The 26,986-nt window shown below is 42.7% G+C and overlaps 1 protein-coding gene across 2 annotated transcripts in view; it reads left to right on the plus strand.

The window, feature by feature from the left end:
• TAFA5 (TAFA chemokine like family member 5) overlaps positions 1-26,986 on the plus strand; it is a 209,075-nt gene that overhangs the window by 10,424 nt on the left and 171,665 nt on the right. The window contains exon 1 of one of the 2 annotated variants that reach the window (XM_085870456.1): positions 7,190-7,476. The exons of the other annotated variant lie outside the window; for it this stretch is intronic. Within the exon in view, the coding sequence (XP_085726582.1) occupies positions 7,386-7,476 (91 nt within the window). The 5' untranslated portion in view covers positions 7,190-7,385. Of the gene's footprint in view, positions 1-7,189; positions 7,477-26,986 lie in introns of those variants that run through there. 2 annotated transcript variants of the gene reach the window in all.

Genomic DNA, 26,986 nt, shown 5'->3' on the forward strand with positions numbered 1-26,986 from the left:
TGATAAAAGAAACGGGACAAATACAGCAATTTATAAGGGGATATCGAAGCCTAAATCTAATGAGGAGAAACCAAAAAAAAACAGACAAAATTGGAAACAAAAACCGAGAGATAATGGTTGTTCAAAGCAAATTCAAAATAGAAATGATCGTAAGAAAGATTTAAAAAAATTATGACATTTAACAAAGGGAGAAGACAAAACCAAGTTGGTAGTAAGACAAGGGACTTTTACTCAGAGTAAAATGGAATGCATGGAATGGCCTCCCTGGAAAGGTAGTGGCAGCAGAAACAGTAGATAACATTAAATTAGAATTAGATACTGTAGGTATCTGGAAGTTATGGTGATAGAGGGGTATAAGGATGTTGACACAACTTTTAGGTAGTTTGAGCATTGATGGGTAATTGTGTGCACGTGTACGGATGGAGTGCTGTTGGTGGGGGTCTCGTCAAGGGGTGTTGTGTGCTTGATGTTGTGTGTTTTTAACCAAGCCCGTGCCCCCTCTTGTGAGGGGAAGAAGGAAAAACAACAACAAATAAATAAAAATACAAAAACTACAAAAACTTAAAATAAATAGATAAGAAAATAAAATAATAAATTTGCATTTTCTTCTTTGAAACTTGTGTTGATAAATTAGTCTGGTGTTCACGCAGGCATGATGGGCTGAATGGCCTCCACCTGTGTCTATTTTCTTTGTATAAAACTGCATGTTTGAAAATATCCCAAAAAGATTCTCCCATGAACTAGGGACACAAAAGCAAAACATCAAATCTCCCCAAGAAAGGCAAACTTGAAAATTTCTGGAGAGGAATCGATGAGAACCCAAAAGAACACAACATAGGTGGATTGGATCCAAAACTTGGAGAGAAAAAAAGCAACATCTAAAGGAAATGCCTCCAGTAATATTTGATGAAGAAATAAATAAAGAAACAAATAAATAAAAAACTTACAAAAATGCCAAACTTTAAAAGCCCAGGCTGAGTTGGAATTCCAAACTTCTGGCTAAAGCAACTATCTGCTCGACACAATCACTACACTCGAGCGTTCAATAAACTTACCCAAGGGGAGGAGACCTTGGATGTGAGGGACTCGCAGTCGGTAACACCTTTCTCATCCAAAAATCTGAAGACACCCAACTCCCTCATAAGTATAGACAAATAACCTGTCTAACGACAACGTACAAACTTCTGACAGGAATCCTCACAGAAATGAAATACCATCACCGAACACAACGAGGTCCAGGGGCAGAACAGAAGGGATGCAAGAGAGGATGCTATGGAACAAGAGACCACCTACTACTCAACAAGGCCCTACTCGAAAACTACAAAAAAGCTTTTGATAGTGTCCCATATTTATGGATGATAAAATGGATGCAATTGTACAAGATCAATCCCCAAATAATCAAATTGATTGAGAAAGCGATGGAGCTTTGGAATACCACAATGATATTACAACACTCAGAAGGAAGTATTGAAATACCACAGGTTAAGATACGATGATGGATCTTTCAGGGAGACAGCCTTTCACCCCTCCTGTTTTGCCTGGCCCTGGACCCACTGAATAACTTCATTAATGAGCAAGGATGTGGAGATTTCCTGACATCAAATAAGAGAACATCCAAAGAAACAAGAAAGTTGACACATCTACTGTACATGGATGATCTAAAATTATTTGCACCAAATGATGAAAAATTGGCAGAACAACTCAAATTAGTGAAACAGTACTCTGACTACATTCAAATGGAATTTGGCCTTGATAAGTGTGCCAAGTGCACATTTTTACAAGGCAGATCAACAAAAACGGAGAACATAAAAATTGACACAAATACAACAATAGCTAGACAACGAAGCATCATACAAATACCTTGAAGTAGAAGAGGGCCACCAAATATGTCACAAACAATTGATCAATTGGGGATTTATCTTGTACAATGTGCAAAACAATGACCAAGGAATATCTGCATAGAACGGGGCTGATCCTGAAAACATACCTTTCTCCAAGGAACAAAATCGAAGCAATAAACCAGCTCGCAATAGCAGTATTCCAGTGCAGCTGTGGAATAATAAACTGGCCACAATCATAAATCACCAAACTAGATATCAAAACAAGGAAACTGCTCACCATCCACAAAATGTTTTACAAAAATCAATGCATCCCAATAATGTACCCACTGAGACGAGAAGGGGGTAGCGGCCTGATGGAGCTCAACCAAGTGCGCATAATGACAACTGTCGGATTTGCTGAATACGTGAACAGTGCAACAGACTACCGAATCCAATTTGAAAGCAAACACAAAGAAAACAGACAACAAAAAGGATCACTAACATTCCTCGCACTAATCTACCTCGCACTAACCTACCTCGCACTAACCTACCTCGCAAAAAATTTCCAAAGACAGGTACGAATGGAACATGTCACACAAAAACCATCAACTAACAACGAGCAATTGCAAAAAAGACAAAATATAAATGTAAAACGAAATGTTCACAGATATACTGTTCACTTATAACTGGGAAAACAATAAAAGAGCAGGAAGGTATTAAAAAAAAAAGAGTTGGTCAGATTGGGAATAGACAAAGACTAAAACGAGCTCACCTCAACTGGGGTGGAGAATGAATCATTATAAACGCCCAAGACCAAGGACACCACCAATGGCTTTAACAAAATGGCGGGACCGAGTCAATCAGACAAGTGTAGGTTTTGCAAGGTAGAAACTGAAAGCATGAGTCGCATCCTGTCGGGATGTAAAAAACTCATGTCAGAACAGCTGAACACATAAAGGCACAACAAGGTATGTAGAGTAATCCACTGGCACATCTGCAAAAGCCTCAATATCCCAGTACCAGAAAACTTGTGGAAATATGAATCAAAAGCAATCGTTGAAAACGAGGAAGTTTTCAATGTCGCCACATTTGCATACAAAATGACTCGATAGCTCCTTTTGATGGTTGAAAATGTACCTAAATGTTTGTGCGAAGTGCTTCGCAGTGGTGCAGCCAGTGCACACGTGATTTCTTCTTTTCAAAGATAACGATAATTAAGATCCAATCATTCGCAGACACTCGAAGGGGGACGGCAGCAGTTATAGACACGGGAGGCTTCTAATGACGCGAGGTGTTTAAAACCACATAATCGACCCATATGAATTTAAGATTTATTCATGGTACCACACCAAAGGTTGGTGGTGTTGTATGTTTTGGGCTCAAATCCCGGCCTGACTTGAAATGGCGTTCCTTGTGGTTTTTCAGCCAGGGTGTCGCATCAGTGAGTATGTCGTCCTTTGGAGATGGTAAGCCGGGTGTCCCATCTGCTAGCGTTCGCTTGTCAGATCAGACCATGAGCCATGCTCTATGCAGAGCGTCTGTGGTGCTGAAGAAATTTCTCTGGTGAGGGTTACAATTCAGGGATGGGTCGCCAATCCATGCTCCACAGGTTTAACTCTTGGAGGTTAAAAATAAATAATCTCGTTGGGAGAGGACACGACCGAACACCCCGAGGCACTTGAATAAGAGTCGACCGTTGTGTGATTCCATATTCATCCCTTGCTTGAGGGATGCTTTGGAAGCATCCTGTGATGGAGTAGTGGTCTGTCCAGATCGCGCCAGACTAGAATAACAACAATCCGAACGTTTACTATTTATGGAAATTATTTGTGAGCTTTATACACAACTGAGTACAAACAGACGGGGCAGCAGATTTGATGTTCTAATTCGTTTTGATTGTGCATAACTGTGTGTGTGTGTGTGTGTGTGTGTGTGTGTGTGTGTGTGTGTGTGTGTGTGTGTGTGTGTGTGTGTGTGTGTGTGTGTGTGTGTGTGTGTGTGTGTGTGTGCGTATCTGGGTAGTACTCCACCCACTGGGTCTTTTATTTTAGACAACTTTGAAACAACCCTCCAATACAGCATTTTATTGGGTACATTAGAGAATACATACAAAGATACCAAACAATGAACAAAATAGAAAAGGTTGACCTTGCATTAAAACAGACTTCGACATATCAGGAAGCTTCAACAGATATTCACTTGTTATTCCCCCGAGAAGCTTGTGATGGTGTTGTCTCCTTTACTTTCTGGATATGCAAGCTCTTGCAATTTCAGATCTTCTGTTTTTACTTTTATGAATTTCATGTTTTTGTGTTTTTTTCCCCAAACCGAGCCAACCTCAGAGATTCTTTCTTATATCAGATGGCACTGGGGGATTGAGGCATCTTATTGTTTTTTTTGGTTTAAAGAAATACTTTAAGCATCCATAAAAGTACTGGAATGGCAGGGGAGCTTCAATGTATGCACACTCACCTTGACCTTTCTATCCTAGCTGAGGTTCGAATTTGGTCCCTCTATAAACTGTCACCCTGGTGTTTCACAGGCAGGGTGAGGCATCAATGTGTGTGTGCCGTCCATCTTTTGGACTTCAAGCCGGAGGACCGGTCTTCCAAAACTTAGTGGACCTTACAAATCACATGGTTTCTTTTGCAAAGAGTAGGCTTGTTACCACCACCGTCCTAGGGCTGGCAATATGGCCTCGAGGTACACACACTCACCTCGAAGCTGTCTAGCCTGGGTTAAAATCTTGGTCCCGACCCAACTATATACGGTCATCTCCATGTTTCACAGGCATGGTGATTCATCAATGTGTGTGCCTTTCCTCAGATGGACGTTAAACTGGGAGTCCTGTCTGCTGGCGTTCGTGGACGTTAAAGATCCCACGGTGTTCTTGGAGTAGGCGAGCTATCAGCGGCACCCTGAACAAATTACAAATTTTTGCCCGAACTGATAGGCATTGCATCAGTGGCACAGCCATACCCTCAGCCAATGTTACGACCCCTCAACCTTGTGCTTCTTACGAAAGATGAAGAAGAAGACTGGAATCTCGAACAAACTTCAAATTCTTGCCACCTTCAGTCGAACATCAGGACTGGCCTGCAGGTTCTTAAAAGACTTGCGCCAAAAACTTTCACCTGTAAATTCCACAATGAGTTGGGAATATATGTGGCTGTTAAGGTAGTAGTAGTAGTACTGTAGTCATAGTTGTCTGTTTAGTCCCGATGTGTAGCCATGATGTGCTAAATTAAATGACCTAACATTAAATCAATAACCGGTTTTAAAGGCTTTTGATTTGCCATGAATGACCTCATCAACATGAACATTGCTAATCTGAAAAAGCAATTGCAGAACAAAAACAAGAGTAAAATAAAAGTCGAGTATAGGTATAAATGACTCTGAAGCATGAGAACGAGAGTCAACTTTTCTTTCCACCCACATCTAATACCTCTGATATCTCTCCCAACATTTCTCTCTGCGCTCTCTAATCTCCCCAAGCGAGGAGAATTTTAAACAGCCCAAGACAAGACAAGACAAGACGGGAGGCGTTCAATAAGCAAGCGGGGTAGCGCAAGGATGACGGAAACAGCCGGAGAGAGAAACAGATCTGTAGAATTTCTTTTACTCCTACAGACATATTGCAAATTGAAAAAAAACTCCAGCACCTACAAAGACGGAAAAGATGTACGGCTGAGGACACTGTTTAGTCTGTGAAAGTTCCAAGTTTAGTGGATGGATCTGAGGGGTGTTCAAACAGTTATTGTAACGAGATACTCCACCCAATAGTCCGTGAAACGCGAACTTTGTGGTTTTTCTGTTTTAAGATAAGTGTATGCAAGCTCTCTGATATCGAGTTTGTGCTGATGTGGCAGGGAATTCCAGTGTCGACTCAAAGATGACCATGCACAAGACTTTGCTTGATTCCACTGTATGGTTTTAGAACTTGGGCCACACTCTCTGGTCACCAATACATCTTGGAGGGTTTTCATAATTGGTTGCTGCACAGTCTCTGAGAGTTCACCAGAGGTGCAGGACTGCTCATGATGTGGTCCTAGTGAATATGCAAGGTCGGATTACGACACATTACTGTGGTCTTCACGAAGGACTAAACAAAGACATTCAGAGATGCCGATAACCACCCAGAACCTTCAGCAGTTCAAGGCTTAGATTAATGAACTTTCTCTGGTCCAGTTTTTCTCTTTCCTTTTCTTTCAGTTCCTTGGTTACAGCAGGTCACCCTGAATGTCTATGGGTGTTGCTCCTCTCCTGTAACTCGAGATTAAACAACAACAGGAGACCTAGATTTGGCCACGACAGTAGGACATGTGTGCCATATCCCAGATAACAGACGACCGAAGCAGTTACTCTTTTGGGAGCTTATCACAGACATGCACCCAGTAGGGAGGCCAAAAACAGCACCAGGGAAGGACTGTAGTAAGGCTGATTTAATTAAAACTGACGTGCTTGAAGACTGGCTGGTACAACAGTATGGTGCAGAAGTAGCACAATTATCTTTGAGCTGTCTAGTCTGTGTTTGATTCCTGACCAGACTAAAAAATATCAGATCGGCGCTTCGCGGGAAGGATCTTGCTCACAAGGCGTGCAGTCCCGCCGATGGACATTAATCCGTGTGTCCCTCTACTCGCATTAATCGATGGACATTAAAGTTCACATGCTGTCTTTCAGTGAAGAGTAGGTGAATTATATCTGGCAAGCTGGACAATTACGAAATTCCTGCCCTAACTAGCTCCATTCGTATATAAGGCATGGCCAGGTGGTTCATGAAAGACATGGGCCAATCGACCTCCTGTGGTCGACCTCATAAGGTGGAATTAATTGGGGCCATTAAGGAAGTAATAGTACAGGGCTTGATTACTGGAAGGAATGGGTGTTGTATCACGACTTCTGACGCACACTCATTGTGCAGGGCATTGCGAACAGACGAGAAGCAGCTTAGAGCGGTGGCCATTGTGCGATGAAAAAGGTATCACAAGCAGTGTTCCCATGAATCTGAGCACAAAAAGGACGAAGTGTACATAATTAGTAAGGGAATATTTTTCTTACCCACGACAACATAATTCTTCACTCTCTCTCTCACCTCAAACTTGCCCGCTCACGTTTTGGGAACTTTTTGCCATTCTCACCACCCTTGTACAAGTGCAAGTCGGTGAGGGTGAGCAGCCATGGGAGTCGAACCCGCGCCAGTAAGTGGGGGAAAGAAATAAACCTTTCACCATTCAACACAGCAGCCATAAAATTATACGTACAGTGTTTATACGGCCCACAAGGGAGGTTGTGGGGTGTTTGTTGGAGAGACAGAAAGAGGTGGGAGACAATCGGCTCTGCTCAGGCAGGGAATGGAACGGCTCATCGCCTGCACCGCAGCTCACTGGCAAAGCTCACAAGTCCTGCAATGAGGGAGAGAAAAACACGGGAAGTGACATAAAAGAGTGAGGAAGCAACAAAGGAAAGGGAAAGTAGGCCATTTGTGAAGAGTTGGGTGACGCCCCGGGAGCTGAATGGGGGTGCGGAGACGCCCGCGGGGTGCGGCTGAGCGGGGACGCGGCGATGCGGACGCGAATGGTGTTGGTTGCTCTTGGGGCCCTTATCGGTGTATGCTTACTCTGTGGGACGCTGCACACGCAGCTCGCACGAGAAGGTGAGACACCGAGACAGATGTTGAATGTACAATGACCTTGGCTCTTCTTTTTTCCTCTCTCTCTCTCTCTCTCTCTCTCTCTCTCTCTCTCTCTCTCTCTCTCTCTCTCTCTCTCTCTCTCTCTCTCCCTCCCTCTCTCTCTCACACACATCCTCGCAAAAAGTTTAGCGATGATCCGTGTCACAGAAACTTTTTCTTTGCTGCCCATTTCTGAGATTTTGAAAATGTAAAATAAATTCAACTAATAATGTAAAACGTTGATCGATCAAATATTATTGATTCATCATACTTTTTTTTTTTACTGCCTGTTTGTGGTCATGTTCCTTCGCTTCTTGTGAAGTCCTTGTTTTCATTTGCTTTCACCGAACATTGAATATGCTATTATATACTTTGGGAGAATGGAAAAGCATCACTCATGTCAGCTAATTTTTGAAAAGGTCCAGTTGGTCCTCCATTGGACATCCTGAGCCATGAGGCAGTGCACAGGTCGTTTGGTAACCTGGAGGACAGAACGTACTCGTGGTTCTGCTTTACGAATGTTTTTGGTTGGCTCTTCTTCTTCACTCGCGTTACATCGATGTCCCGTGCGTGTGAAGCTCATCGCTGGCCCTTATCGGTGCCAGAAGCGTCATCCGTGGTGCGTATGATACGATGGATCCTGTGCCTGGTGGGACATCTCAATTGAACTTCTTTCTTTCCGCATCGATTTCGCTGTTCGACTGCCTTGGTGGGGCATGGATTATGGCACAGATGGTGAGAAGCCATGGGCGAGCATCTGAACCGACGGAGCAACAGACACAGACACGAACACAGACACAGACACAGACACAGACAGACACCGCGATCGCTCAAATTGTGTGGCGAGTGCGCGCATCGTGCGATCACATCTCCGTTTCCCCTCGCAACCTGACCGCACTCCCTCTGTTTGTTCCAACAGAAATTACACACCAGCGACGCGTGACTTCTTTGGTGCCATCGCCACAGGGTTGTGTGTGTGTGTGTGTGTGTGTATTGCATTGCGACCTGACACCCTGATGTCCCTTGGTGCAATCCTTCCAGGATCACAGTCTGAACACGCCTAACTTTACCTCTGTGCTTCGTATATTCGCATCGTTTGAGGTCATTGTGCACATCGCTCGAAAATGAGCATTTTTGTGAGGCCTGACCTTCAGGAAGGCAATGTTTATTCCACAATATGATTTCACTCCAAAACTGGATAAATTGCACCACGTTTATCAAAAGGATCCTTTAATAACGGTGCAAACAACTTGTTTCCAAAATCGCCATCGCATTTACGGCTGTTTTATAACCTCCGTGGGTGGACGTGCCATTGATTTCACGGCTGTGGTCCTTGGGGCGGTGGGCGCCTTACGCTCCGAGGATAAAGTACAAAATCACGCACACCCTCACATCATATAAAAATAATAATATGAATTCCTTTGCAATTGGAACTTCAACACAGGAGGAGACCACTCGGTGTATTTCCCATCAAACCCTGTGCTTATTTTTACTGACTTATGCTCATTTGTCCGTGCTCTATCTTTTTTTAAATGCTGAGCATCAAGCAACGAAGCAGCGCATACCATTCTTAAAGTCATTGCTTATGAGTGACTCAGATAGGGTTCGACCCAGCAACCTCCAAGACTCAGAGCAGATGCTCAAACCATTATGCCAGTGAGGCTGGTCATATATTTTTTTTTTTTAGATAAAATGGCATTATTTTGGTAAATGCTTCACGTGTTGGTGACTCTGCCCCACGATCGGGCACGTTTTTTAACCCCGCCTCCAGCTTGGGTGACTCCACTCACGTACTGGTGCGTGCGCCTCTTGGTTTTTAATACTGTACGCTGCCAGAATTTCAAACAACGTGCACCGTTTTGAAAACGATCACACCACGCGATGCATCCGATGCTGTTGTTACAACACTAAAGCCTGCAAGATCCCGATGCTTTTGTAATGCTTTGATGATGTATCAAAATTTCAATAGGTACGAAAACAAAAAGTTTGCTCGCGGTGCTTTTAACGCCAACCTATTGCAGGAGTTTAACTTTCATCGTTTAGATAGTGTTGCCGCCCTTACTTTACATGCACGCCATTTATCGCAGGTCTTTTGTCTCTGGCCTTTTCTAACTCCACTCTGTCGTAAACACTCATCTATTGGACAATTTCAACCTGGATTGTGCTTTACATCAGGTTACTCATGTAAATAAATAACAAATGACCTTGCGGTGAAGCCCGTGACGTTGTGAACTTCGAGCACATGAACCTTTCATTGTGTGTGTGTCTGTGTGTGTGTGTACACTTGACAAGCCTGAACTGTGCAGCTGACCATTGGCATATTACATGGTCATGGTGTTCTGCTTCGTGATCTTCTTTCTACTTGTTACATACGCAAGAGATTATATGTATTGAGTCAAGTTTTTTTTTTTTTTTTTCATACTAACCCCAAGTGGGAATTTATTTCTGTTTATTTTTTTTATGGCATTGCCTGGGGAAATTCAATGAAATATGTATTTAAATATTTCTTGTGTGACTAATTGGGGAATGTTAGCGTCTGGTTTTTTATGAATTACCAATTTGGGCATTGCAAAATATTGCTCTTATGCATTAATACTCGTGTGCAGTGACTCCCTGAGCTCGTCGCTTGAGAACTTTTCTTGATACATAACAAGTGTAGCAATTGGGCACCTTACAATGCAGCAGCATTTTGGTGAAGTTGTCTTGCTGGCAGAGAAGAAAAAGGCAGTCGATGGTTGTCGTAGTTGTTGGCTGGATTTTAGTGAAATGCTTCACCACATAAAGGTTCCCAACACGCTACCCTGGAGGCTGCTTGCCTTGCACGTTGATCCTCAACCCAAGCCTGTGTCTGCTCTGTAGTTTCAGCTGACCTGGAGGCTGCTAGTCTTACACGTTGATCCTCAACCCGAGCCTGTGTCTGCTCTGTAGTTTCAGCTGACCTGGAGGCTGCTAGTCTTACACGTTGATCCTCAACCCGAGCCTGTGTCTGCTCTGTAGTTTCAGCTGACCTGGAGGCTGCTAGTCTTACACGTTGATCCTCAACCCGAGCCTGTGTCTGCTCTGTAGTTTCAGCTGACCTGGAGGCTGCTAGTCTTGCATGTTGATCCTCCATTCGAGTCTGTGTCTGCTCTGTAGTTTCAGCTGACCTGGAGGCTACTTGTGCTGCATGTTGATCCTCAACCCAACCCTATGTCTGCTCTTGAGTCTCAAGTGACCTTTTGACTGCCATTCTTCTTGCATCTGATTTGTTTCTTACCATCAGCTGTCTTTTTTTTTGGTGGTATTTGGCAGTATTTTCATGCAAGTGAGGTAGGTTAAGATGTTTCTTAACAGAAGTGTTCCCTTGGGAGTTCCTTTGAAAGTTGACTCGAAGTCAGAACCAAAAATATCTTGGTAGTCCAGAGGCAGATCACTTCCATGCAAAGTTCATTTTCATGACCTGCAAATGCAAAATTCAAGAATGGAGATAAAAATCGAGTAATTGACATCAGTCGTTGAGCCCGTGTAATATCCGCACAACAAATGGGGAGGACTAATGGTGGGGGAACATGGACACAGTGGTGTTATAATAAATCCGTAGGTGTAATGCAGCCTAAATGGTTCAATTCCAGAGCTATCTCTTCGTGCTAGTGAAACCACCAGAAGTGCTCCAGCGGGCGACTTATCATGCCGATCTTCATGAAGAGGTCGATTAAAGTTAAACAAGCAACAGACGGATTATACCGAGATGGGGACGATTTGAGGTAGGAGAGAAACGTACCAAGGGAATACACAACTTCTGTTATCAGCTTGCATACATATGACCTCACCATATGATCTTACAATACATATTATTCGATCACTGCCGGGAAAATGCAGGCAGAGTGTAAGCAACATACTTGCTCGAGGCCTGAACACGGGTATTGCAATAAACCTGGAGGAGCAATTTGTCAAGGGTATCAACAGTTTCTGTTAATCAGTTAATGGCTTTCAAACATATTACTTGTGTTTAGTTGTAAAACTCAAGATGCCGTGGTGTAACCATCAAGACGTAATGGTTCCAACTCACCATGCCAGGTAAGTTGAACCAAAGGTAAGGAAATGGTGGGATCTGGGGTGGAAAATTACTGAGAAGAAGAGGAGCATGACTGGTCAGTTTTATGGTTCCTGATTGGCTGTGAAGTGCATCCAATCAAAATTGACAATATGACACAGTCATGTGATGTCTGGTATGTAGACATTTCTGAAATGTCCATGAAGCAATGTTGACTTATTGCTAATATGTGCTGAAGAAAGATACATTGTTCATTTGTTGCTGAGATATGCTGAGTAAGTTAATCTTTTTAATAACAGGCACATGTGTAAACACCATAATAACTGAAGGGCACTCGGTGGAGCGCATACCTCTGCCACCCAATGCATGATCCACGAGAACATATCGGGTCCATTACATTTATGAAATATTATACGATACAGTATGCCTGGTGTTGGCTTAATGGTTAAGGTAGTGGGCTTGGGATCCTAGGGTCCTGAGTTCAAATCCCGCTCAGCTGTTGAATTAACACCAGGTGGGGTTGACTCTGCCTGTCGTCCTTCCGAGGTCGGCAAAATGAGTGCCAGCATGCTGGTATACTGTGTCGGAGTGGCGACCCGTCCAGGATTGTTCCCAATAGCCAAGGAGACTGCTTCGGCGGCACCAATGCTCTGCACAGAGTATGGTCCTAATGGATGGATACGATACAGTATGATATCGATTTTGGCCCAATTTCTCAATGGTGAAGAATCACTTTTAAAATTAATCCTCCAATCCAGATCCGGATTCGGATCTTCACCAAAATCGAATCAATTCGTCCTTGCCACACCAAACCCTTCCACCAACTTTCATCCGAATCCTTCCACAACTTTTTGAGATATCGTGCTATTTATCGTTTTTCCCTATCTCTCTCAATGGTGAGGAATCACTTTAAAAATTCTAGTAGTCGGATCTGGATCCAGATCCTCACCAAAATCTAATCAGTTTGACCCTCGTCATACACCCAACCTGTCCATAAAATTTCATCAGTATCCGTCCACAAGTTTTTGAGATATCCTGCACAAAACCAAAAAAGAATGAACAAACAGACAAGTCGACAGAAATGGGGTGAAAACAAAACCTCCTTCACCTTCGGTGGTGGAGGTAATAAAATTTAACAACAAATCACTAAAACCGTAACATCAGATCTTCACAATACATATTACTCGATCTCTCCTGGGAAAACCCAGGCAATGCAAGCAACATGCTCGCTCGAGACCTGAACAAGGAAGTGTAATCCATCCATTGGGACCATACTCTGTGCAGAGCATTGTTGCTGCCTAAGCAGTCTCCTTGGCTAATGGGTACAATCCTGGACGGGTTGCTCCGACACAAGATACCAGCATGCTGGCACCCATTTTGCCAAGATCAAAAGGATGACAGGCAGAGTCAACCCCACCTGGTATTAATTCAACAGTCGAGTGGGATTTGAACTCAGGATCCTAAGATCCCAAGCCCACCACCCTAACCATTAAGCTAACACCAGGCATACTGTTGTAATAAACCTGTGTAAAGCAATATTTTAAATAACAGGTGCATGTGGAAACACCATAATAATTTAATTTGTGTCACTGACAACAAATCACTACAACCTCAACATCCAATCTTCACAATACAGACTACTCAATCACTCTTGAGGGGGGGGGGAGCAAGACACAGACCTGATCGAGGCCTGAATGCCAATTGTCTGGTTTTATCTGGAGTCAATTTTTCTTAACCAAACATTTCCCTCGACTTTGCTGTGGATGATTGACGAGGTCATGCAAAGTTTGGTTCCACTTGTTCCCGCAGGGTCAGAATGTATAAATGAACAAACAAACAAGAAAAAGACGTCGTGCAGAGCACGGATGGTACTTGCAAAATCCATAAAACAAATTTGACCTCAACAATAATTGGTGGTTGATTTAAATGACTAAATATGCAACAATATAAATTCGGCCTATGTTGACCTCAAAAATGTTTGGTGGTTAAATTCAGTGACTTGATATGCAAATCCTCTTCAAATTTCAAGTCAATGGAATGAAAATTGAGAATTTTAGAAATACAACATTAGTTGTTGGCCTTGGGCCTATGTTGACCTTTTGGTCTATGTTAACCTCAAAAATATTTGGCTGTTTGAATTCAATGACCTGAAATAAGTCCTCTTCAAATGTCAAGTCAATCGGATGAAAATAGAGGATTTTAGAAATTCGATATTTGTTGACCTTTGGTCTATGTTGACCTTTTGATCTTTTGACCTCAAAAACAATAGCCTTCTTGCTTATGACAAACTCTACCATGTGGTGAAGTTTCGTGAAGATTTGTTTGAAATTGTAATCTGTAGGCGATTGACGCAACCGACAAGGGGCCCTGTACAAGAAAAAGATGTCAGGTCAGGTCAGGGTGGAAAGTAGGACATTGATGAAAATGAAAATTGTTGATTTTAGAAGTTTGACCTTGGGTTGATCTTTTGACCTAAAATAGTTGGTTTCCATCAGTGATGCACTCTGCAATTGCTGCTTAATTCTCAGGTTAATCAGATGAAAAATGACGATTTTAGAAGTTTGACCTCAAGATAACCTTTGACCTCAAAATCCAGAGGCTTCTCAGTTGGGACTACCACTTCAACTGAGTAAAGTTTCGTGGAGATCAGTTTAAAATTGTGACCTATATGTGATTGACAAACAAACAAACAGACAACAACAAAATCAATTGACCAATATACTTGAAAAATCTTCGATTTTCCAAGTAACCAGCAAACAAACATACTTTCTTCTTTATATATACGTATATAATCAAAGGAGCACACTGACCATAGATGTGACGTGACACTGACGTCATACACATAAATTATGCTGACACATCACCTCCAAAGTAGGATGGCATCCATGTGACACTGAGATATTTGAAAACAGAGATTTATGCCTTTATGGTCGCTGATTTACATTGCGCTCTTGTTATGGGCTCATCATCACAACACACTGCAAATTGTTTACTCATGACCATACTAAGCTCGTTGATAAATACAAATCGAACCTCCTTGACAAGGCAGCAAGGCACAGATCGAGTACCATAACAGTACTTGTTGCATAACCTGTAAGCAACAAGTGTTGTCTGCCGTGCAAACACATTATCTCTGCCCTACTGATCACCAGTTAGGAGGTTTTCAGTCAGGAATAACAAATTAAACGAAAGGAGCACACTGACCCTAGATGTCACATGACACTGATGTCAGTATGGACAGATTCGGAAAAAAAATTGGTGGACAGGTTGGGTGTGTGACACGGACGAATTGATTAGATTTTGATGAACATCCGATCCGGATACGATAATTTTTGAAGTGATTTTCACCATTGCGTGATAGGGCCAAAAACGATATACTGTAGAACTCGATATCTCACAAAAGTTATGTACAGATTCGGACAAACTTGGTGGACAGTTTCGGTGCGTGAGAAGGACTAATTGGTTCGATTTTGGTGATGATCCGGATTCAGATACGAATATTAAAAAAAATATATATATATATTTGTGTTTCTTCAATGTTGATCGATGCGACCAAAACTATATATATATATATATATATATATATATATATATATATATATATATATATATATATATATATATATATATATATATATATATATATATATATCGCACGATATCTCAAAAAGTGTGGCCAGATGATGCCAAAACTTGGTGGATGAGTTGTGTAGGTGACAATAACAAGCCAGTTAGTTTTGGTTCAGGTCCGGATGCAGATTTGGCCTATTAGCGGGATACAAAATGTAAAATGTACAGCCTGGTGTAATTATGCATTCCACCGAGTGCCGTTGTTGTTTGACATGTTTATGAGCTACCATCAGCATTAGTACAACAACAAATTATTGCATAAACAAAATCGAGTACTTTATGAATCATGTGTCAGCAGTGTTAAACATAGATATAAACATTGTCAATTTCAATACTGGTGCTGTTCTCACCTTAATGTGGGTTCAATCGTCGTTCCCCTCGGTTGGCACAAACGTCTACATTGTCCAGTTGAATTGGCTTCACAGTTAAATCACTTTCTACATGAAGAAGAGCCAGTGAAGAAAACTACCATTGGTTGAGCACAACCAGTTTATAATCAGTCTCATTACAGAAAAGCGTCGTTCCGAAGTGGCCGTCCAGACTGGCATTGCGAGAGTTAACTGAATGAGTTTGTCACCGTTTGGGTACATTCTCTGGGACATTTCTTTTTGAAGTCTCTGAAGGGTAACAACAGATTCCATACATGTAAAAAGGTCCATTTCTGCAGCTGAAAGTTGAGGATTTATTTTGAGTGGGTCTGTATATTTCTGCAAGAATGGATGTGGATGAATGCCATTTTTGTCACATCTTAACACTGAGGCATACGCTTCGACAATTTCCATTGATTATTTTGAGAATCGTTTCTCGAACTCCACAGTTATGATGTCACCTGTTTTTTTTTTTATTTTTTTTTTTTTTGAGGTTTGTTTTGCAGTCGCGGATGTTTCATGTCCATTTGTTGCCTTTTCTCTATACTTTCTTTGACCCAAAGTGGTTGAGACAATGAAGCCCGTAAGAGCTGCCAAGACGTTCTTTTTGGCGAGTGACATGTCTTCGTCTGGCACTACAACATAATGGTCTTTAGAGAATTCTGTAATTTCTTTCTACATTTCATTCCAGCCTCCATTCCTGAGTTTTTCAGAGGCTACACTTTCGTTGTCTCTGCATTAGAGGCAATGTGATGTGCAAGCGTGGTGTCGATGCTTTAAAGGCCTTTCTGAATGACATGAATAGCTTTCAAAATAATCTGAAAGATAATCAAGCAGGCAATGAATGAAACTCCAGTCATTCGATGAATATGACCATTTGCTACCACTGACCGCTTTTCCCCTTTTTCGCTTAAATCTCTGAGACACCGCATGATGGTAGTGTAATGCATTTTTAATGCAGACACACGTTTCCACTTACGTGCCCAACGTGTATCACTGCGCTGCACAGTCTCATTTTGCTTTAGACCGAAAACTATATGCATGTCGATAAACATCTGATGATTAGTTAGCTCTGCAAACACTGAATACAATTTGTCCACTACACTTACTTAGCCCACATCACCATGACGCACTTTACAGCACTCCACAAGGATGATGTTGAGTTTGTGTACCATACAATGTACATCATTGCAAACGGATGGTCATCTTTCATTCGCTGATGAGCCCCAGTCACGTGTCCTGACACCACTGTTCTGTAGCACCATCAAAAGATTTGGTAACTATTGCCACATTCTGCAATCCATTTGTCTGGAAAGCTTTCTTTATGCCAGTATAAAATGCCTTCTGCATTTTCGGAAGATGAGCAATTTGACAGGAACTTTTTTCTGGTCTTGAGGTTTTCTGCGTATTTGATACAAACTGAAAGTTGCTCTGTCTTAAATGATCTGGCCTCATCTATCATAAAAAATATAAACGGTCTTATTCACTGGCTGAAGAATTTCTTTGCAAACCAAGTCTGCACAGATTTGAGGCACTTTGTTTTGAAATTCGAGGTTAGGGTTCGGGTTAGCCTGCGTTTTCGTCAAAGTTCCACCATCCGATGAAAACAAATCGCAAAATTCAAGGAAATTCCCTTTAAATTTTGCGTCCTTTCCCTCATCATATCCACATAACAGTAACCCAAGCTCTGAAACTAACCGGACAATATCACAAACCTTTGAAAGGTAATCCCTGATGCTCTCAAAGGTGCTTTTATGTCTTTCCGAAAGGTTCACTGCTATTGATCCCGTTTTTTCACTATGTTTGAAACATTGCCATTTTTCCATACATTGCAAATGAACCTGGGGAACGGCATGTTGAGACAACTTTTCAGATATTTTCTTCCAATCCTGCACACATTTTTTGATTAATTAATCCTCAGCATCGCCTGTTAATGAGTGGAAGTGATGGTAATGAAATGAGCACACAGCATCTTGTTGAACAAAACATTCAACCCAAGGGAATTTCTTGTAGTAGAACACTGAAAAAGAAAAACTGTTAATCCCAAATATTCCCTTTGGAAAATCAGTCAGATGTGGTTTATTAGGCCCAATACTTCTTGTGTTTATTAAGGTGATACTTCTTCTAATTCTTCTCGGACAGAGGCTTCATCGACTGACTTTTATTCATGGATATTTTCGTTTGCAGAATTTTTTTTGACTGTTTTGGAAAAAAAAAATTCCCCTGTGTTATTGGCTTTGAGTTGCATCAGTATGCAAACTTTTAGCTTTCTACCCCACCTCGAAGGTACTAAACATTTACATCAGTGAGTCATTAGTGAGTAATTAGAAAGATATCAGAGAGTGTGCTCGTACTCTATGTAGGGAGGGACGGACAAAAAAAAAAAAATGTCGGCCCCAAAAAAAAAAAAAAAATGTTGGAGTCGCTTCTCTAAAAAGTCACTTCAGCTGCATATGAGAGGCTACCTGGTCTGTTCAGCTGATTTTCCAAGCAGGGATAACTTTTCAATACTCCAGACCATGGCAAAACCCCAAAAAAGCGAAAAACCGAGATCGGTCAAAACCACAAAATATTATTCTTGTTCGTAATAATAATAATTAATAATAACAACAATCATTATCTTCAGACCGCATATTTCTGAGCTGCTTCTCTCAATGACGATAACTCTGGTCCCATTTGACAGAGTTTTCCTTGGTGCAGCATCCTTTGTGATTATAATTTTAATAGCTTGAAAGGATTCCACAAAAATTTTGCAAAGCAAAAGAACGGGAGGGGTTGGTGAGATTACGACTGTCAACCAGCCTGATGGGGGTAGGGCCACAATAAACATTTGCCCTCAGACCAATATATGGTTGTGGTTAACAGTGGAATATTATCAGGAAGTCTGTGACAGAAAGTATGTACTACGCAGAATGTTAGATCGTCCATAAAGTATTGTCGCGAATTCATGCCCGCCGGCGTGCGAGCGGCCACGTAACTCGAATCGCGGCACGTCGCCCACCGGACGGACAATTCTGTCGTGACCCTCTCGGACTAACGCCGGGAACTAGTCACGGGTGGGCCTTTCGGCCTCACCACGATTGTGCCAATCGGCCCCCCGCGTGGGATAGGGTTGTTCGCCAAATTCGACCTACCTAAGTACCCACACGGAGGGTAGACTGGGCGATCGCACCTCGCCGCAGGTCGACTCCAGACATGGGCCACTGAAGCGACCCGTTCCGTACTATCGGGATAACTGAGCGATGTTATATCGTCGACCTCGACGGTTCCGATTAATTATCGGGCGTATTAAGCCCACTACCAACCCTTTACGTGAAGTAAGATGGAGATTCAATTAAAGAAAAGACGAAGCGAAACGGGAAAAACAGTTCAACATAATGCACATTTGTTCCGCGGCAAACGGAAAGCACACATATACAATTACAACAATTATGCACCAAAAGCAATTGCAACAAAAGAAACACAACAATGCAGATCTACTACCGACTACGCGAGCACACGGCAACACTTACACAGTTTTACTTTACAGACGGCGCCGACAACACATATACTCAAAAGCAAAAGAAAAGGGCCACCCTCCAATACAAGGGGACAGACGGGGCCTGTGGGCGCGAGACCGGGTGGAGCCTACCCGTCTTGTGATGAGCCGCAAATGTGGCGGCGGTGCCCCGACTCCGCGCTCCTCCGCGGGTTTCGTTGGCACTGCTTGGAATGGGGTGGGAACAGGGCCCCCTTTTCGCACTATCTCAGCGCGGGGGGGGGAGGGGGGAATTGTTGATGCTCTGGGGAAAGAGGATAGCTGGCTTGCTTGGGTCCCGCGACGAGCGACTCCACTGCGACCTCGACCGCGCTCCCGGCTTCCCCTCTCTGCAGCTCCCCGACAGACTCCGAACCCCGACAGACTGACTCTCCTCCAGACTCGTCTTGACTGCTGCTGCCACACTCTGCCGCTGCCACACTTCCCCAACTCGCCTTGACTCTTCTCCAACTCCCTTGACCAAAAAACTCTCTGCCGCTGCCACACTTCTCCAACTCGCCCGATCCCAAAAAACTCTCCTGCTGCCACACTTCTCCAACTCGCCCGAGCCCAAAACTGACTAAATTCGCCCCGCGCTCGGCGCTTTATAGTATGGCAGGAGAACCCATATGAAAATTTCTGGATCAGAACGAGCTCGGGGGCGCCCATTGGACGGAGAAAAAGGGGCGTGAACCTCCCCTGATCCTCGAATTTGCATATATCGATTCTCCTCCGACACGCCTGGAGGCGGGGCCAAATCGCCCCGCGCTTGCTGATTGGACGGATCAGAAGTGGGCGTGTATCATTCCTGATCCGACTTCTCCTCGGAAAGGCCGCACTTTGTACCCACGGCTCGGCGCGCGCCCTGTACGAGGCCAGGACAGCCTGACGCTCGGTGCCCACAAGCGGTGCGGGAATGGCCGCAGAAGGAGAGGCGAAGGTGGTGGAGGGTCTAAAGTGGTGGTCCATGGCCATGGCAACGTTTGGAATGGCGGTGATGCGATGTTTGCGGGAGCGAGCTATGAAGGTAAAGGTCGTGGCTGTTGGCGTTGTTGTTGTTGTTGTTGTTGTGAAGCGGCGTTGCGGTTGGTGGTTGTTGTGTGATGGCGATTGAGACGTGGTTGGTTCAAAATAAAGATAGAACAGAAAAACGGCTATGTTAAAGGGTCGCAGCCCGAATGAATCACATTTATTCCCTCTAAACAACGGGTTTGGGGCTAACTACACATGTACTTACAGAGATATCTCACCTACAGGACCTGAATGGTGGTTTGCGAATTTCCTCAACCACAACAGTATGTACAGTACCATTACAATGTGAGCACGTCTATAAAGTTTGTACTACATCATTTGTAATCAGTCGTAGAACATATATATATATATATATATATATATATATATATATATATATATATATATATATATATATATATATATATATATATATATATATATATACATATATATATATATATATATATACATAGTCTGGTGTGTTGGCGCAGTGGTTAGGGCAGCGGCTTGGGATCCAAAAGGTCCTGAGTTCAAGCCCCGTTGAGCCACTGAATTAATACACCAGGGGGTTGACTCAGCCTGTCATCCTTCCGAGGTCGGTGAAATGAGTACCAGTATACTGGGCCGGTGTATACCCCGGTTAAAATAGGTGTACCATATCCCTGTGTCGTAAGACGTGACCAGGGTTGTGTCAAGAAGGGCATCCGGCGTAAAACATGTGCCAAATCACTATGCGGATCATACGGATGATCCGCTGTGGCGACCCCTAACGGGAGCAGCCGAAAGAAGAAGAAGAAATATATATATATTTTCTATATATATATATAAGAAGAAATATATATATATATAAGAAGAAATATATATATATAAATATATATATATATATATATATATTTGTGGATTCCCGCCACTCCGGCGTGCGGGCGACCGCTTTTAGATAATTGCGGCGGCGCGCCCACCAACCGTGACAATCTAGTCGCAGCTTTCAGATCAACGCCGAAATCCAGCTCCGTGTGTGTTTTTAACCACACCACAATCTTGTCAATGCTCTATCCGCGCTACAGGGTCGATCGCCGAATTGTCGATTTACCTAATTATTTGTGCGGACAGACTACTGAGAGGTTGTACCTCAACGGGACTTGCTTGGAAACGAGCCACTTTAAGCAGCGCTTCCTGTCTGCGATTGCCAAGCGGTTAATTATCGCCAAGCCCCGTTGGAACCGATTATCTTATCGGTGTTAAAAACCAGGTATTTATTCCGAACGCAATTATGGCAGTTCAATGGAGGAAGGGACGCAACGAGCAGGTGAATATTCAAACAATGCGGACCTTTATTTATACACGTATGCAAGCAATGAATGGGGGTAGGGGACAAGATGCGAGCAAAAAGACCTACAGTCGATCTATCTATGATTTACATGCACTTATAACAATTCACTACTTAACGGACAAGGCACCACAGACTTCCATGCAAAAACCCCAGAAAAGAACAGGGAGAACTGGGCCTGTAGGCCTTTTATGTTCCTCGGAGCCGGGATGACCGCAAGGCTCTGAGAGGCTGGGCAGGTTACCTGCCACCCTCGTGGTGACTTGCTGGGCCCTGGTTCGGCGACCCCCGGTGTCTCTGCCCGCACTCCACTGAACTCCACCAGTGCCTTCAATGGCGCCTCCAACGGTGATCCGGCTGGCGACTCCTCTCCGGCTTCTACTCGACCGGACTCCACCAGCTCCCAACTCCACTCTCGTCTCCAACGGCACCTCTAACGGACCCTCCAACAACCATGGAGAGAGACCAAGGAGAGGGACTCTCTCACCCACTCGCCAACCGCTAGCTGCCAACTCCCTCCTCAACTCCCCGACCTCAACTGCCCTCTCGGCGCTCCAACGCGGCCCTTTTATCGCCCCGGAGCGTTCGCCCCTCCCTTCTCGGCGCGCGGGGGGACATTCCAGGGGGGTTTGGCTCGGCTCTTTTAGTCCTATCACGGACATTCTTTCTTTTCGTCATTCTGAGGGAAAATTCCAACAGAGCTCGGCTTGGCTCTTTTAGTCGGATAACCGACATTCGTTTCTTTCGTCGTTTTGAGGGATATCGGGGCGGGAGTTGTTGAGATGCTGTTGTGGTGGTGGTGGTGGTGTGGTTGTAGTGTGGTTGGCGCTGTGGTGGGGATGGCGTGGTTGTTGAGATGCTGTTTTGGTTGAAATAAAAGACAGAACAGAATAACGGCTAACTCAAAGATACACAGCCCTGTACATGAACAATACCCTTTAGACATTGGTGGGGAAATCTAATCTGGACACACACTTATCGACATAACTGATCTTCGGGGAACCTGAATGGTGTTCTGTGAATTTCCACAACCGTAATATATATATATATATATATATATATATATATATATATATATATATATATATATATTTCTAAAAATAGTAAAGAAACGAGTAATAAAACCATATTTTTAATGCTGAAGGATGTGGGGATGTTACTTCAAAAAGTATGTAAACAAGGTTGGGAAGGTCACAATAAATGATTATGTGAAACCATCCCTACATGTTTGTTTGAATAATGGTTGTCCCCAGAAAAGAAAAAGTTATAATGTCTTTTCTCGGGACAACCATAATTCAAAGAAGGATGTCAGGATGGTTTCACATGATCATTTCTCTTGACCATCCCGACCTTGTTTTACGTACTTTTTTGAGTGACTTCCCGACATCCTTTTGCATTTTAAAAAATGTTTATATTCGATCCATTGTAATATACTCTGTTACAGTGTTGATGCTGCTGAAGCAGTTTCTTGGCAAGGGTCATGCTGGGCAGTTTATCATACCCATCCCAGCAGTATTTGGGGTCGGAGTTTTGGAATTTGTTCACGGTGCCTGCGATAGATCGCTTACTCTTTGTGAAGGACACCATGGGATCTTTCATGTCCAACTAATGCCGGCAGATGGAACGCCCAGTTCAACGTCCATGCGAAGGATGACACCCACATTTATAAATCGCCCTGCCTGTGAAACACCGGGATGACCGTTTATAGCTGGGTCAGAATTCAAATCCAGGGTAGACGTACGGTATATGCAGTGTATACCTTCACTTGATTTATGTATAACCACTTTGCAATTGTGACACAACATGACATGCAAAAGCAACTTGGTGGTGGATGAGGTAAAGCATTGATGCATTGCTTTCATTGGTGTGATTCTGATTCCCTTAGTTGCTCAGGATGGAAATTTCCACACCATATGACGGAATGGTCACCTGTCCAGGATTGGTTCTTATCCATAGAAGTGTTTGTAAATTTCCATAACCACCCTGATTCATTGTCAAGAGTACAGGCCTCGACCATTAATTCCTCCCCCCCCTATCACCACCACCACCACCACCACCACTACATGCAAGGCATGAAGTGCAATCATGTCTGCATCCAGACCCTTGAGCGATACACCACCCGCCACTTTGTTTTGTAGTAAAGTTTCCTCTCCCGCCGAGTCAGCAATCACGTGTTTGAGTGTATTGGATACACCTTAATGTGCATTCACAAAATTTGAAACTCTGGTGCTTCTTTGTTGTTATTTCTTGAGGGACTGCAAAAACAAGAAACACTATTATCATCTTCAAAAAGTTGTAAAGGGTTCGGAGCAATTTTTTTATGAATCTCATGCCGTGCTTTACACCTGCCACGTGTACAAAGAACCTTCTTCCCTCGTGGTTCAACCAAGGGCATGCAAGGATGGGTTGTATGTTTGAAACACGGTTCAGTGATTATTTTGTGTGAATAGATCCCGGCCGAATTGGATTCCATAAGGTTTGTGGATAAGTGAGCTAATCTGCCTTCATTGCAATGAAACCTGCCTTAGTTCAAGATGCATATTCCCTTTTGGATCTTGTGCCTTTGTTTTCACATATCAAGTTGCATGTGAATGTAGCAGGCTAGGATCAGTCTCATTCATGTCATAGTTATGAACACTCTCGGGATCTTCGAGGTATTACTTTCCCCAGCCTGAATGTTTTCACCAAATACCATGTTGGAATATTATGATTCCTTCCCTGACTTCAACACACCTCATAATCCTAATATGAGATAGCCATGACATTATTGGAAACCAAGAACATTATCGGTGAATGAAGTATTAATATAATCTATGTTTTATGGTTTATTAAATATTTAATTTGGTGTTTTTTCCTGCTTTTTATATTGGGTCTAAAGCTCATAGAAGAGCTTTCAGACACAAATCTCACATTAACGTGTAGACACAGACAAAAGATAACAAAGGACATTGCCTTTGACATGAGACAAGCCCAGCCGATGACCTTGAGGGAAGTAACTTTCTGACCCATTCTGGGTGCCGGTGATGACAACTACAGTGATGTAGCTTTTCGCTTTGCAGTCAATGGGGCATTTTGAGGAGAAATCTCCTTTCCACTCTTTCCTGTCCTTCAATGGATGCAAACCCACAGGGTTTATCCATGCTCTATTCTTTAAATGATTAGTGTCGAGTGAGGAAGTAGCATGTACCATTTTTATACTCTTCGGTATGACTCGGCCAGGGTCCTAATCAAACCACTGACCTCCCAGATTCAGAGCAGATACTATAATCAGAATGCCATTGAGCTTGGTCGAGGTCTTTGCGGTTATGTTGCTTCTCAACTTTATAGCTGTCTTTGGCTTGGTTTTCTTTGCGGTAAGTGGATTGATTGTTTAAGTGGGTAAAGCCTCGCTCTTTTCCTTCATTCCTGTCGGTTTTGATTCCCATGATGGTTCAGAGCATTGTTTACAATCATCACATCTGCACTCTGTTGTGGATATATAATATATCATTTGAACTACTGTAAAGTCTTTGCCAGTGCTATGGATTATTATAAAATTTTTGAAAATTTCACCCGATTAAGTGAAGACCTGTGGCATGCATGTATTGAGTGGATCTCCAAATGCCATTAACAACATAACAGGAGAAATTTTGTGTCAACCTCACTTTCTTGCTGGTGTGTAGCTATGAAATATGTCACATCTCCTCTTTGGATATACAGTCATGCTCTGGGCCCCTTGTTCGTCAAGATCAGGTTCAGCCGGAAGTTTGTCAAAAACTTTCAAGAGCTTGTTCTTTTGTTCGGTGCAGATGTGTAAGTTTTGATGCAATTTAATTAATTTTATTTTGTAAAATGGCAACTGAGACATGATGGAAACGTGGAAAGATAGCATAGCAGATAAAATAACCTCAAAATGTAAGCACAGTAACTCGTGAATCTCTATAATTACTTTGAAGAATTTGGACCCTCTTTAGTTATAGTAGGCAATGAGGACTGACTGACACTTCAAGCATTAGCCCTTTGTCAGAACTACTTTTGCCCACTCACACACATCATAATCACCTTGTGGTTAACATGGTAGTAAACATGATAAAATCCGTTGTTCAGAATATCATGACTTAGATAGAACAAGTTGTGTCAACATACCCCAACTATAATCCCATGTGCACAGTATTTTGAAGAATCGGTCCTGAAGTACGATTCATGTCCGTTTCAGGGAAGAAGGTAGTTGTGTTTGTGCATTATTAAAAAATAGTTCTGAGAGATCTGCCAAATACCAGATGGATTCAGATCTGAAGCTGTTCGAAATGAAAACTTAAAAAAAATAAAAGGTTTAAGGCCTTTGTCCTGCTCTGCAGTTATATTCGCAAGATGGTCTCAGCAAATTATGAAACAATGAATCTGGAACATCTTGTCCTTTACTGGATACACAATTAACTTGTCCTGCCAGGATACTAACATGTCCATGTGATGTAATACTTGGAAGGTCTGTACTAGGTCATTTGCAGTTGTCAGATGCCCTTTGGCTATACTCCTAAGACTAATACGGCAGTCAGAGATCGAGAAACTTTGGGGATCTTTTAGAATTCAATTCAAGCCCCAAGATATACATCACACAACAATTAATCAATGCAGGGCAATGAGGCTAGAAGACTTGAAAAATAAATGGCTGCACACTGCAGATACAAAATGCACGATGGGGAGTGTTACAAGGTTTCTTTTGTGAAATTCAACAACTGATACTTATGGATGAGCTTGGATGGGAAATCCATTAATCACAAGGATGTGATATCACTATCGAAAGATTAATGATTTGCTCGTTAATCAAACATGTATTAATCAGTACATCCAACACCTTGCATGGTGCAGAGTTTGACGAAAACCATTCGTCTGTAAAGGTCATCCAAGGCGACTTGTTCGATGTTGTCTTGGCACAACAAGAATGATTGTAATAACCATGACAATAAACTTTTTTTTTTCCATGATGACGTGTTTTATTAAAAATTTATGTCTGTCAAATGGTGTCGAGAGACAAAACATGACAACATAACAAACTCAATGAAACATTTATGCTTGGCTGTGGACATCTTCCACTTTAATGGATGACGAAACACAAACATTGCATTTACGTTGAATATTAATCTTATCATTGCAATGCGAAAAGAAGAGAATATTTTTCTTCTTTGATGGTCCCTATTATTGCTCTGTTCTTGTGGGGTCTGCTGGGAAACGTTTTGGCTCAATTCTTTCATGAAGAGACTGGCCAGGCCTGATGTTTGTCAAAATGTGGTAGGAATTTCTAATTTGTTATAAGGTGCTGAAGATAAGTCGACTCATCTTCATGAAAGACTCGGTCGGGTCTTTAACATCCACCAATGACCAGTGCTGGCAGAAGGGTTATCTGGCTTGATGTCCATCTGATGGACGGTGCACACTTTGATGGCTTTCACTGCAAGCGAAACACCAAGATGATAGTTTATAGTTGAATCGAGAATCAAAGCAAGGATAGACAGAGTGTGTACTTCCTTCTAAGCTATCTTGCCAGCCCTGTGATGAGACGAGAGAGTACATTCTTCATTCAATAGTTTCCTAACCAGCTGGCCAGGCCTGCAAATAAAGAAGTA

Source organism: Eptatretus burgeri, chromosome 2 (assembly GCF_056783735.1).
Source record: "Eptatretus burgeri isolate ZD-2024b chromosome 2, Ebu_testis_v1, whole genome shotgun sequence".
Lineage (NCBI taxonomy): Eukaryota > Metazoa > Chordata > Myxini > Myxiniformes > Myxinidae > Eptatretus > Eptatretus burgeri.